At 37.7% G+C, this 13,777-nt stretch overlaps 1 protein-coding gene across 1 annotated transcript in view; it reads left to right on the top strand.

Moving 5' to 3' along the window:
* Positions 1-13,777, top strand: part of LOC115216329 (WSC domain-containing protein ARB_07867-like) — a 180,296-nt gene that overhangs the window by 146,862 nt on the left and 19,657 nt on the right. Inside the window, exon 5 of the mRNA XM_029785551.2 lies at positions 10,472-10,617. Coding sequence (XP_029641411.1) covers positions 10,472-10,518 — 47 coding nt within the window. The 3' untranslated portion in view covers positions 10,519-10,617. The remainder of the gene's footprint in view (positions 1-10,471; positions 10,618-13,777) is intronic.

The following is a 13,777-nucleotide window of genomic DNA, read 5'->3' as shown; positions in this document are numbered from 1 at the left end:
TCATCGGCCCATAATATATTTTCAAGACTACTCTGAGAGTGTAGTGGGTACTTTTTACGTGCCACCGGCACGTCGAGAGAGTAGTGCGTAAAAAGCGCCCACTACACTCTCGGAGTGGTTGGCGTTAGGAAGGGCATCCAGCTGTAGAAACTCTGCCAGATCAGGATTGGAGATTGGTGCAGCCATCTGGTTTGCCAGCCCTCAGTCAAAATTGTCCAACCCATGCTAGCATGGAAAGCGGCCATTAAACAATGATGATGATGATGATGACTCTCATACAAAACATTGTAAAAACAAAAACAATGCTATGCAATTTTGTCACATTCACAGCACAGTCATTAAGTGGTTGTGCCTTTGATCTCACTGCCCCATGCACAGGTCAAGTGTCTTCTGCTCTAGCCTTAGATTTGATGAATGGAAACTGAATAGAAGCTGTTGTATATGTTGTGTGTGTGTGTGTGTGTATTTTGTTACATCAGTGTTAATTAGATTTGATTATGTTGTATTTTTTTGTGTTCTTTAACTCAGTGGTATGATGAAAAGATTGATAAAATATTAGCAGACTGCAGTTAGCACTAAGATCAATAGAATCAACTAAACCCTTTTAGTTTTGATATTAGTTGGGTGTGAAGGAAGGGTCTGTATCCTGGCCTTCACAGGCAGTGTGACTGGGAAGATTAAGGTTAGGCATTAGCATTTGTCTAATTGCAAGTCAACACCTCCAACAAAAATAAGTGTGAGGAGAGAATTGCAGACACGTACGTATCGTTCTGGGGAGGAAGCTCTGGGAGAGAAATAGTCTAAGGCCTGAGGATGGCAAAAGCAGGAAAGATGAGTGATTTGGGAATATCAAACTGAAGGTATTTTGAGACTAGCGACTGTTTGGTGCTGGCCACTTGGAGACGGTGCTTGAAACTAGTCAAAGAATAAAAAGTTAAATTATTGCACTCTGAAAAAGAACCTTACAAAAACCCAGTTTGAAGAATAAGTGAAACAAATTTTGTGCATTCCACCACCACTTGTGTCTTCTTTCTAGTTTCCCAACTACTCAATCTTGTATCTCTATTACAAACCACTGAAGCCGGGTCTCCCTCAAATACTGATCTCCCCCATATAGTTAAGGACACTTACCCCAGCCCCCTTCCCCCAGCATGGGTCGAATGGGCTTTAAAAGATGTTGATGTTAATATGCCTGCACAACTGTCTTTCACCCAATTTCTTTCCTCCCTGAGACATCCTCTCCACCACTCATCACCTCTTCCTTGATACTACTTACTTTTCTTACTACCCAGAGCCATTTCACTTGTTGTCCACCTTTCATCCATTAATGCTGTTCTTTTTACCGACATTTTCACCGATTCCCCCCATTCCCCTTGAGCAACTAATTATCTCTCCCCTCACCCTCCTCATATTCTATTCCTACCTCTCTCTCTTCCCCATTCACTCCTCTAGTTTACCAAACACTATCCCTTGCCTCTCATCCTTCTCCTGTCTACTCTTTCATCATTATTATTCTGCTGTTCCACACTATCAACCATCTTCCACTCTTCTCTCACTCCAGCTCCTACCGCTTCACTCATTTCTACCCGAACCATGCACTGAAGATTCACTCAGAAACCTCATCGCCATTATTTATTCATTTATTTATTTTTGTCCTTTCTTGTCACCCCACACGAGTCACCTTCACTGGGAAAGTAAATCATATTTATAACTGGGAAAATAAATCTGTATTTATAACTGACTCATAAAGTAAATGTTTATTTTGTTGTTCCATGGCAGGATTTACTTTTGATTACAAAAATGACAACTGTTCAGCTATCCAAACAAATTGCTGACACGAGTAAGAATAAAAGAACAATGAATTTAGTTTTGTCTTAGTGCTGGATAAATTATACAGCTCTCATGTTTTATGTTAGACATTTTATGTTCAGGTTTGCAAGTACAAGTTTCTCTGTATGTTACATCGCAATTCTTTTCCCACAGTTTCACTGGAACTTTTAAATGAGTTGTTTTTAAAAATTTTAACTGTTTTTTTATCTTTATCTTGTAAGTTGTCTGACTAACCCTATTGTACTTGCTTTAAACAGGGCTATGGCTTAATCGTTCACCTTACTGATTCCTTCTTCTTCTTAGACACATCTATTGAAAAGTTGCACAATCAATGAATGACTTAATTCTCAAATATTATATTCTTTAGGTCAATATCTTGGCTTATCTCTTTGATTTGTCTTCTACTTGTTCAAAAAGTTTGATGACCAAAATTTTTAAAATGGTGACATGGCAAAAGAAGTCTTCTAACTCTGAGTTGTTCTTGTTGTACTTACCAAAGGGCAGCCTCTAATTTCCCTTGAACAACACCTTACTATTTTGTGTTGTGTTGTGTTGTTTTGTGTGTGTGTGTGTGTGTGTGTGTGTACAAATAAGATCCTTTCATGAAATCAAGACATGTCAGAAATAGCAGCCAAACCTCCCTTAAATCAAAATCTTATAAATCTTATAAATGCATATGAAGCTTAGACTTAGCCGTGTGATTAAGAAGTTCCATTCAGAACGACATATTTCTGTCCCAGTGTCTTCCAACGTAGCATCTTCAGGCTGACCAGAAAAAGTCTTATGAGTTTAAGAAATTCATCTCACAACAACCTGGTTTTCAGCTCAATCCCATTGTACAGCACCATGGGTAAGTATTTTCTATCATGAGCTGGGTCAACCAACACGTTTTGAATGAATTTGTTAATCAGAAACTGTAGGCAGCCCTTCATATGTGTATGTAAATGTGTCAGGTTAGGAAAATCCTGTTACTGGTACCATGTAACCCTGTACTACCTGTTTCATGGTTGGGTGGTCACTTACTAAACTGATTCCCCCACCTGGCTTGCCCAGTGAGGAAGGACCTAATAAGGGGATAAAAACAAGATTTGTTAAAGGACAGACGAGCTCATGGCGGGCTAACAAATGGTGTCTCATAAAAGCATCCAGCAGATGGGTTGGCAAACCGTGCAGATAGTCCAAGACCATAGTCATGAAAACTCCTGTGAGAGACATCCATGAGCAATGTGGCATAGAGTAGTGGAAAGAGAAATATGAAGATTGATATAGTTTTGTTTATACTCCTTGTTGAAATTACCACTTTGCACTTTGAAAGACCTATAGAATAAAAAAAAAAAAGATCCCTTACTTAATAAACACGTAAGAGTTGGCAGGAGGAGGAGCACCCAGACTCAACTACATCCCCATTCAACCCATACAAACAGGAAAACATAACGAAGGAAGGAAATGTGTGTGTGTGTGTATGCATGTATGCTTGTATATATGAATGCATGCATACAGACATATATATATGCGTAGCTGCCAATTCTCCCTCAAATTGTTCCTGTTTCTCATATTTAATAAATATCTTGGCCCATTCTGCTCTGTTAGTTGCATTTAAAACAAAAGATCTCCATTTCAAACAAAAGTTATTACAGTTCTCCTAAAATCATCACAATTTGAATCTGTAATGTTAATTTTTACTCACACACACTCTTTCTCTCCTCTCTCTCTCAACTTTTGAAAAACATCAAATAAAATTATAAGCTGTAGAAGTTGATGTGCTTATCCCAAAATTTGAAACCTTTTTTGATTAAATTTTTTTCCCATAAAATTCAGATTTTAATATTTCAAATGATTCCTTCCAGTATTTTCTGTTATATTATGGAACATAAATTGTGTACATATCAGAGAGAAAATTGGGGTGACACTTAATGCACATCCTTTATTTCTTGGCTTAAAAATCTGGGAAAAAGTACGTTATGTGAATAAATATGATATTAATAACTGAGCAAGGTTTGATACTACTGCTTGTATGTTTATAGGAAAGACCATATTCTTATCATTCTACTTGTAGATATGTTTTAATGTTAAGATACTTATAGCATACAGAAGGTGCGAATTCTCTGAAAATCCTTGTATTAGACCATTATCTCACATACCATAGCTGGTACCATGTAAAAAAAGTACCCTGTACTGGCATTCGGAAGAGCATCCAGTTGTAGAAACCATGCCAGAACAGACAGTAGACCCTGGTCTGGCTCCTGGCCTTGCTAGATCCTGTCAAACCATCCAACCCATCCCAGAATGGAAAATGGATGTTCAATGATGATGATGATGATGATAATGACAGCGGTGGCGGCGGTGGTGATGACGGCAGCAGGGACAACAACGATCACTAGTTATTGGGTATACATTATCAGTTGATACAAATATTATCTACATCATAGTCACTATGATTGCCATTGCTACCCCCACCTTCGCCATCATCATTATCATCAGCATCCTAATACCTTTCTTTTCGGTGGTAGCATGAATTGGATAGGTCTGTAATAGTTGTCCTCAGGTTTTTTGTGAGGTCCAGTATTTTCAGTTTTCCTTTAATTACTTCTTAACAAGTTTGTCAGCTAATCTCTACAGGTATTTTTCTACAGCCAGGTGAAAACACATTTCAATTCAAATTGTTTACAATGGCAAAATCAATAGTTGCCATCCAATCTAGTTTCTCTTTGCCACTTAAGTCTTCTTTCTTATATACAGTTCTTAATTTTGATTTCTTAGCAATTTTCTATTTAACACAAATGATATTTTAAAGATTGTTTTCTTGCTTTTTTTTTTCCTTTTTACAAATTACTTTATCACTAATTGCAACTAATTATGTCTAATGAACGCACAGTAACAACTCTGCTCCATGTGTATTATTCAACTGTGTTGATCACCATTGAAATGAAGAAACCTTTCTTTAGTTGCTTAATCTGTTAGAAATAGCAACCAAATTTCCTTCAAATTACATCTTATTGTTTTAAAAGAATTATATTGGATAATATAGTTTACAGTGTCTGCTAAAATAGCCAGCTGGCTTCATCTGGAATGCCTTTGCTCCTAGGTCAGGTCAATCAAGCTAAACAACAACACCTGTCACCCTAATTAAGTTTCGTGATTTTCTGTTTTCACAATCACTGTCACATACAACATGTGTCTGCATTTGTTCTGCATTGCACTGTTCTTCCTGACAACATATACTGCGCAGTTATTCTTGACAACATAATTGTGCTGCACATTTGTTCCTAACATGATACTTTATTGATTTCTAATAGAAGCAATGACATGGTATGTTTATGATGTTGGTATAAATCTCTAACGGCAAGTTCAAAACTTGAGTTGTCTGTTATTATAGTTTTCCATTGTTATTCAAGTGACACAACAGTCTCCAGGATTGAACTCCTGCCTAAGAGCACCACATGTAAAATACATGCAATGCCACAACAGCATTTAGCATAACAGCAATCCCACAGACTCAGTTGAAAGACACAGTGTGAAGACAGATTAAGAATTATAGAATACTCTAAATATATATATAACACATAAATATATAATGGTGCTGGTGCCACGTAAAAGACACCCAGTCCACTATGTAAAGTGGTTGGTGTTAGGAAGGGTATCCAGCCATAGAAACCATTACCAAAACATACAGCTGCAGCCTGGTGTGCACCCTAGCCTTACCAACTCCTCTTTCCCACAAGGGGCTAAACATAGAGGGGACAAACAAGGACAGACAAAGGGATTAAGTCAATTATATCGACCCCAGTGCATAACTGGTACTTTATTTATCGACCCCGAGAGGATGAAAGGCAAAGTCGACCTCGGCAGAATTTGAACTCAGAACGTAACGACAGACGAAATACCACTAAGCATTTTGCCCGGCGCGCTAACGATTCTGCCAGCTTGCCGCCTCCAACTCCTGTCAAACTCTCCAACCCATTCCAACATGAAAAGCAGATGTTAAATGATGATGTTGATGTTGATGATGATGATGATGGTGATGGTGATTATGATGATGATGACAATAACAATAATGATGTTGATGATGATATTATTCTAGTCATGAAAGATAACTCCTATCAGTCATTATATGTTTGTGGTTTCTGAATTTCCTTTGTGATTCAACAGCCCCCTACATTGTGTATTGTAGCCCTCGTCAGGCTGTCATGAAGACCAGCATAATTTAGTTGGCAGAATGGTTGGCAGTGTTGGAGATTACATATTAGTCACAGTGGTAACTGGAGAACTGGTGATGCTGATCTGTTTGAAATATTACTATTGGGGATCACACCATTAAATGGAAGGTTCACTGCAATCACTGAAGCTAGTGATGTTGGTCCTTTGATAACATTATCATGAGACATAAACGTCCTTTGGAAGAATATTTTGAAGTTATTTGTTCCATTTATATTAATTTTAAATTTCTGTACAAAGCCAGTATTTTTTTTTTTTTGTGGCAGGGAGTGGATAAGTCTATTACACTGACCCCAGTGTTCGACTAATACTTATTTTATCAACCCCTAAACGATAAAAGACAAAGTCAACTTTGGGTGAATTTGAACTCAGAACAAAAAGACAGAAGAAATGCTGCTGAACCTTTTGCCCAATATGCTAATGATTCTGCCAGTTTGCCCCCTTATTTGTTAAGTTTAATATCTTTTATCATCTTCACATTTAATCCAGGTTGGCTTTCTGCCATCATTATTATCAAACAATGTACAACTGCAGAAAAGGGTTTGCATCAGGTGCTCATATGCAGTTGTCCACGTGAGAAGAAAGAGGAAGAAAGTAAAGACAAAAGCTAGTTGCCCCATCTTCAGTTCTCATTTGCACTTGGGACCCATAAGGCTGAGTACTGAAAAACTGAAAGATGTTTTGTGTTAGCCCAGCAGATCGTGCTCCAGGCTATGAGTTGTAGTTTCCCTTTTTTGTTTTACAGTGGTGGCGAGGAAGGTGGGAAACCATAAGGGAGAGCAAGAATAGAAAGAAAAAGGAAGAAAGAAAGGGAGGAAGGAACGATGATCCTAGTCTAAAAGCAAATAAGAAAACCCCCAAGAAAATGCCTCCAATCTTGAACTGACTTAATTTTCGCTGACTTAATTTGATATAAAAAGATTAAAGAACAAAGCAAATACCTTCTGATTGTAGAGGAGGTGGGCACGGGTGAAATGACTGGAACTGTTAAAGGATAGATAAATGTTGAAGACCCCACCAAGGATCAGTCAGTGGTTAAGTAATCACTGCCTTGAGAATATATACTTCTTGATGACTTGGCTAAGGCTTGCTTGTGGGAAATGACCCAGAAGAGAATTGTAGCAGGTTCTATTTAGATGAGGCTTTTTCACTCTCATTGAAGCTGGTTGCCTTTGTTTGTTTTGTTTCCCAAATAATTAACCTGTTTCAGTATCTTATGCAACCTTGCTGCAATCCTGTTTCTTGTTTCAGTATCATCCTCATTTTACCATCCACTTTTCCATGCCTAAACAGACAGAGTTTATTGAGGCAGATTTTCTGCAGTGAAATGTACTTCCTGTTGCCAACCACCACCTGATTGCAAGCAGAATAAATACCAGATCTGTTGAAAATGTCATTAAAGGAGTAACTTAACCTTCATTCTCTTAACACCATGAAATTGGAGCTAAACATTGGTTTCTCAACATTTTGCAAACAGCTTCTCATTTTTGTAGTTTCCAATAGTTTCTTATCTTAAGAATTTTTAATGTTATTTTATTCTATCATTCTAAGATTTGTAACACTTACAATAATTGCTGCAAACACCAAGTTTTGCAGAATTGGTCAACAATATTGACATGGAAAAAGGAATGTAAAAGGTATTGGGAGTGGGAAGGGGAAGAAAGAAAGACAAAAAGAAAAACCTTCGATTTATTTAGGTTAATCACAACTTCTTGGAGGGAAGAGGAACAATTGGTAAAGAGAAACATCATAGATAAATATTTTATAGACTTCAATGTGAGAAACAAAAAAGTTCACCTTGGTAGAACTTTGACCTAGCATCATTGTTTAAATAGTATTAAAATGTGTACTTTGATGCCAGCCATATTATTGCCATTTTGGTTTCTCTGATCAGCACACGGTTACATAAGGTCACATGTGTACAGAAATTATTAGTGGCACTTATATTATTCACTGTAGTGGAATTTGAACTTAGAAATATAAAGAGATGTCACTGCATTGTATTGGACATTTGATCTGATGTTTTACCATTTTTGCTATTTCACTTTTAATCATTAACACCTGCTAATCTAATTTTGTTACAACTTATGCAAAGTATTCATCATTTTGACAATCTTACAACACCAAAATAAATTCCTGATTATAATAAATCAACAAATTTCCCCTGTTAGAAAGCAGGTGTAGATATCTTAAAGAATTTTGTTTCATTAATGGTTGGTAGAAGTAAAAATTTTCTCATGGAAATATTTATTTTATAAAGTAATTAATTCTTGTCATTTGTGAAACGTTGGACATGCGTGGAATGACAGCAGGTTCTAGAATATGGTAGTTCTGGATATTTCATTGGGATTCAAAATGAAAGGAATATGTCTCAGTTTGTGTAAGAACATTCGCAATAACACTTGCACATGCCTATGTGTATGTCTACCTGAATGCACACACAAGGCGCAGGAGTGGCTGTGTGGTAAGTAGCTTGCTTACCAACCTCATGGTTCCGGGTTCAGTCCCACTGCGTGGCATCTTGGGCAAGTGTCTTCTGCTATAGCCCCAGGCCGACCAATGCCTTGTGAGTGGATTTGGTTGACGGAAACTGAAAGAAGCCTGTCGTATATATAAGTATATATGTGTGTGTGTGTGTGTGTGTGTGTGTGTGTGTATGTTTGTGTGTCTGTGTTTGTCCCCCTAGCATTGCTTGACAACCGATGCTGGTGTGTTACGTCCCCGTCACCTAGCGGTTCAGCAAAAGAGACCGATAGAATAAGTACTGGGCTTACAAAGAATAAGTCCCGGGGTCGATTTGCTCGACTAAAGGCAGTGCTCCAACATAGCCGCAGTCAAAATGACTGAAACAAGTAAAAGAATAAAGAGTATACACTTATGGGTTAGAGAGAAAGAGACAGTAAGTTAAATATATTATGAATATATATTCCTTGTATAAAATTCTGACATCTCAACATGATTTACATTTATGACAAATGTCATATATATCATCATCATCATCATTTAACATCTGTTGCCCATGCTGGCATGGGTTGGACAGTTTGACCAGGGCTGGCAAACTAGAAGGCTGCACTAGACTCCAGTCTGACCTGGCTTGGTTTTTATGGCTGGATGCACTTCCTAACGTTGACTGCTCTGAGAGTGTAATGGGTGTTTTTACATGCCACTGGCATGGGTGCCGTTCTCACAACATCTGTATCTGCCATGACTACGATTTCACTTGGCTTGACAGATTTTCTTCTCAAACACAGCATAGAGGAATATGGACAATGAAACCAAGGCAAGACAAGTATTTCAGGTCATTTAGAATATTTGATTAGAGTAAGATGAATTTGAGGCAATTAATTAAATGCAGCGTGTCAGCCCAGTCAAACTGTCCAACCCATGCCAGCATGGGCAACAGATGTTAAATGATGATGATATATATATATAAAATTTTAAAAATTCTTTCTTGCAACAATAGTTCTTGGAGTACATAAAACTTTGAGATCACACTGTTCCCACCAAAAAATCATTTTCCATTCTCTTGAGAGTTTATAAAGATCTTATGATGTCAACAATATTGAGTTGTTTGTGCTAAATTTGACAGTTTGTGAAAATGGAAAAGAAGACAGTGTCCTATCCAAAAATAAAAGTATTTTTAAAAGTCAAAAGATGTCAACTAGATTGTGGCTGGAAGGTAACAGTTTCCTCAAAACACTCACCGTCAGCTTCCATCATGGCCTCAAGATGGCTTTGGAACCTGGTGCTTGCATTCCTCTCTGTGTCCCTAGGAAGATCTTCAGACACCTCCTTCATCTTGACCACCATCTCAGCTTTGGTGTGTTACAGGCAGAGTGGTTGGTGTCTTTCTGAGTTGTGCCCCACACATAGTAATCTATGGGCTTACAGTCAGAGGAACTAGGAGGCTAGTTATTCTCCAATAACCACTTCTGATTTTCTTATCTGGAGGCATGGTAAGGGGCCATATCCTACTGCCATTCATATATGGCTTTTCCAGCAGTAACCTTCTTCAGCTGAACAGTGTTCACAACCTCCAGCAGCTTCATATAGAGCCTAAGGCCCTGTTCAAAGATGTGAGGCTGAATCCTTTCCTGCTGGCCACAGCTTTGTAGTCTCAGTTGCAGGGTGGATAAAATATGGAACAGTTGAGCTCAGGGGTTGATGTAATCAACTCGTCCCCTCTGACCAAAATTCAGGCCCTGTGCCTATAGTCATTGTTGTCTTCATATATTGTGTGCCTGCAACACAGCGATGTCACTGCAATTAAAGTCTTCCTGATTAAGTGGGAGTTCTTCACTTGCCTTATCACTCTTGTCCAACCAGCTCATATCATACAAAAGATATTATTATTATTAAACAATGTCAAATAGGTTCTTATAAACATGAAAATTATATAAAAATCTTTTTACATTTTTCTTTACAGATGAAACTGCTGAACCAACTGGCATAGTAACATTTTCTGGAGTATAGATAATACAAAATTCTTTGTGGAAAATGTCACAAGCGACAAGACACTTGCTCGTTGTAGACACTCTTATATATTTAATACATCAGGGACTCATCAGATTCGTAAGTATTGACAAAACCTTTCTAAAATATTTTTTTGAAGATTTGTCCTTTCTCTTGTTCGTTGATTCCATTTCCAGATGCAAAAAGTTTTATAATACTTAACTGCTTTCTTCAACACAAACATTAATGAAATATCATTTATGATGTTATTTCTATCTATGCATTCATAAAATATAATGTTACTGGGCTAATAATTACTGATATTATTACTGTAACTATGCATGTTATATTCACTTCTGTTAATATTACTACAGTCATTTGAAAACGAGGCTTTGGTATGAAAATGAATATATTGCAGACTGCAACACATACAACAGGGCCGTTGACATTCTTACCTCACGATATGTGAAACCAGAGAATGCAATGTATGCACATCACCTGTTATACACTTGCAAGCAGGTGTAGGGACAAAGTTTAGATCAACACCTCCAGAAGCTCAAACTTTTAGCAAAAGACTGTGGCTACAAAGCTGTTTCGGCTGTAAGAGATGCCTTCATAAGTGGCATGCATTCTTGTAGCATATGTCAGTGGTTGTTGGGGCAGGGCAACCTAGACCTCGACTGGGTACTTCATCCAAGTACAGATGCAAGAGATGGCAGAGGCTCACTCTTCAATTTAGATAAGGTCATGTGCACTTATCAAGTGGCAAGGAGGAAATGGTTTTGTTGAAACATCTGGCTCTGGAGGAAGGTAGACAATCCAGACTCAGTGGTATCGATCCTGCAGAAGAAACTTGATAACCCCGAGCGATTGAAAGCAGATCAACATGATCAGCAACATGAACAGACCAGTGGTCATAGCCAATGTAGCAGGTGCTGAGGAATTTCTCTAGGGTGTCCCTAGCCCTCTTCTTTGGTGTTCTTCTATCATGGCAACCAGAATAGAATTTGCCATACAGCATGATCATGGGAAGTTGATGATTCTTTATCCTGGTGCTGTGTCCTGACTAGCATCTTCAGCTCTGTGTCTTCAGCATCGTTGTTTTGATGCTGGTGATCTTCACCTGCTCTGGGAGCTTGATGTTAATGACAAAGTCACTGTAGTGGATACTGAGGAGAATGCAAAGGCAGCCCTGATAGAATTGCTCAAAGAGTCATGCTAATAGATGACCCATGACTCTTGAGCTGATCAGAATGATAGTTCTGTACACACTGATCTTGGTCCCTTTACTCAGTTCTTGTTTCAGATTCTTTTGTAGAGTTAGCTGAAGGCACTATTTACCTTGACCAATCTGTTGTCAACTTCCTTGTTGATTTTGGTGAGTGAACTGACTGACTGACTTTTGTTCAGCCTCTCTGGTGGTGGTGTTCCTGCTGTGGTATGGAAGACTTTTCTTTCTTTAAATTGAATTCTAGTCCAGGATTCTGGGTTGTCAGTGCAGTCACCCGTGAAAATTAACTCGTGGATGGGTTCCAGTGTTTTGGCAGGCACTTCAGGTTAAAAAGACTGCCATCAATACAGTACTGAATGTAGATGCTATCTTCACTGTCAGGGTCTTCCCTTGCCAGAGTGCTCCTCAACAGACTAATGCTTACCATTACAGAAGAGAACTGAAAACTTCCCAGAATCCCCATTTGATTTTAGAACAAACGGGAGCACCCAGCAGAGTCTTTGTTCTCAGGTAGCTCCAAGTGAAATGCAAAGAGCAGATCAAAGGACTTTACATCACTCTTGATGGCCTCACCAAAGTAGAAAAAGTCTGTGACAAATCTATGAACATCTTGGATGCCTTCCTAAATTCCTCAGCATGGTCATCTAGTTGCATGAAAACCAACAGGGACAGGTCAGGTACAGCAGTAACCTCTCCAAGCCCTTCTTCATTGGCAGCAATATAAAGCCAGGCTTTGTCCTTGTACTGACTCGACTTCTACTCATGCATTCATTAAATATCAATGTTGCTTTTATCTATGACTGAGTGGAAAAGGTGTTGAATAGCTTGTGGGTCATAAGTGTATATTGTTGCAATTTTATTTCTGAGAAGAGCGATCTGTTTAGACCTTGGCTACACACACACACACACACACACAACTGCTTGCACATCAATTTTTTTTTTTTGCATTTGAATAAAAAATATTCATCTGATAATAAATATGTCCATTATTATGTATGTCTTATCTATAATATTTGAAACTCTGATAAAGCAATAAGCACTCTTTTATATAAATGTGTTTGTGCAGATGTGTGCGCATGCATGCACACACACACACATGCAATAACTCTTGGAGACCATGCAAGTATTTATGCTTATAGTTCCTACATCTCATTCATTACTGAATATGTTATAAAGTGTAAAAGAAAATGAGTTAATATTTTATTCCTCTTTTTTACATTTTCCCATACTGCAGAACTATCCTTTATTGTTGTAATGTTAACGATTTTCTCATCATTGTCTTTTATGAGAATGTTTTTCTTTTTCTCTATATTCCAAAGCCTTTTATTTAGTGTTGTTTTTGGTAATATGTAACCTTATACAAGACTAGATTTCTTGTAAATCTATTTCTCAAGTGCATTCTCCAACTCCCTTCACACTTGCCTACCCTCCCACCTCCACTCATTCTTTATTCTTTTTCCAAATTTTTTGCTGCACTTGCAAAATTCTGCCAATAATAAAACAAATATTTCCTGTCTCGCTATTATTAACATTGATTTTCTTGTTTTATCTTTTTACAACACCTATATAAAAACTTCTCCGCACTTGAAGACATAGCCATTCACTGCATTCCTTATTTACTTAACATGGCTCACTAAATACCTCCAACAAAATTCAAGTTCATCTTACCATTTTCTTCAAAGCTCTCCATTACTATCTTCCCTTATTCCTGTTGTATTTTTGTAATTTTCATCTCATTTTCTCACCTAATTTTCTTATAAAAAAGAAAATAAAAAAAATCATTATATTAGTAGCAAAAGTAGCTTTTTCTATGACTTTTTCTTCACTATCCACTCTTCATCTTATTCTTTTGTCTTTTCTGCTTGTTTTCCTTGTGGTCTTCCATCTTCCTTTGTTTCCTCTATTAATCCCCTGATGTTTCAGTCTCTTTTATTGTTTTCTAATCAGTACTTGGGTTCCTGAGACATAAATAATGGCAGAGCTATTGTTGAAAATGTTACCCAATGAAAGTTGATAATTAGAGGATGAGGATGTAAATAAAAACACCAA

This window comes from Octopus sinensis, linkage group LG10 (genome assembly GCF_006345805.1).
Source record: "Octopus sinensis linkage group LG10, ASM634580v1, whole genome shotgun sequence".
NCBI classification, from domain to species: Eukaryota; Metazoa; Mollusca; class Cephalopoda; order Octopoda; family Octopodidae; genus Octopus; species Octopus sinensis.
Note: the sequence above shows the minus strand (reverse complement) of the source record. Positions and strands in the feature narration are given on the sequence as shown.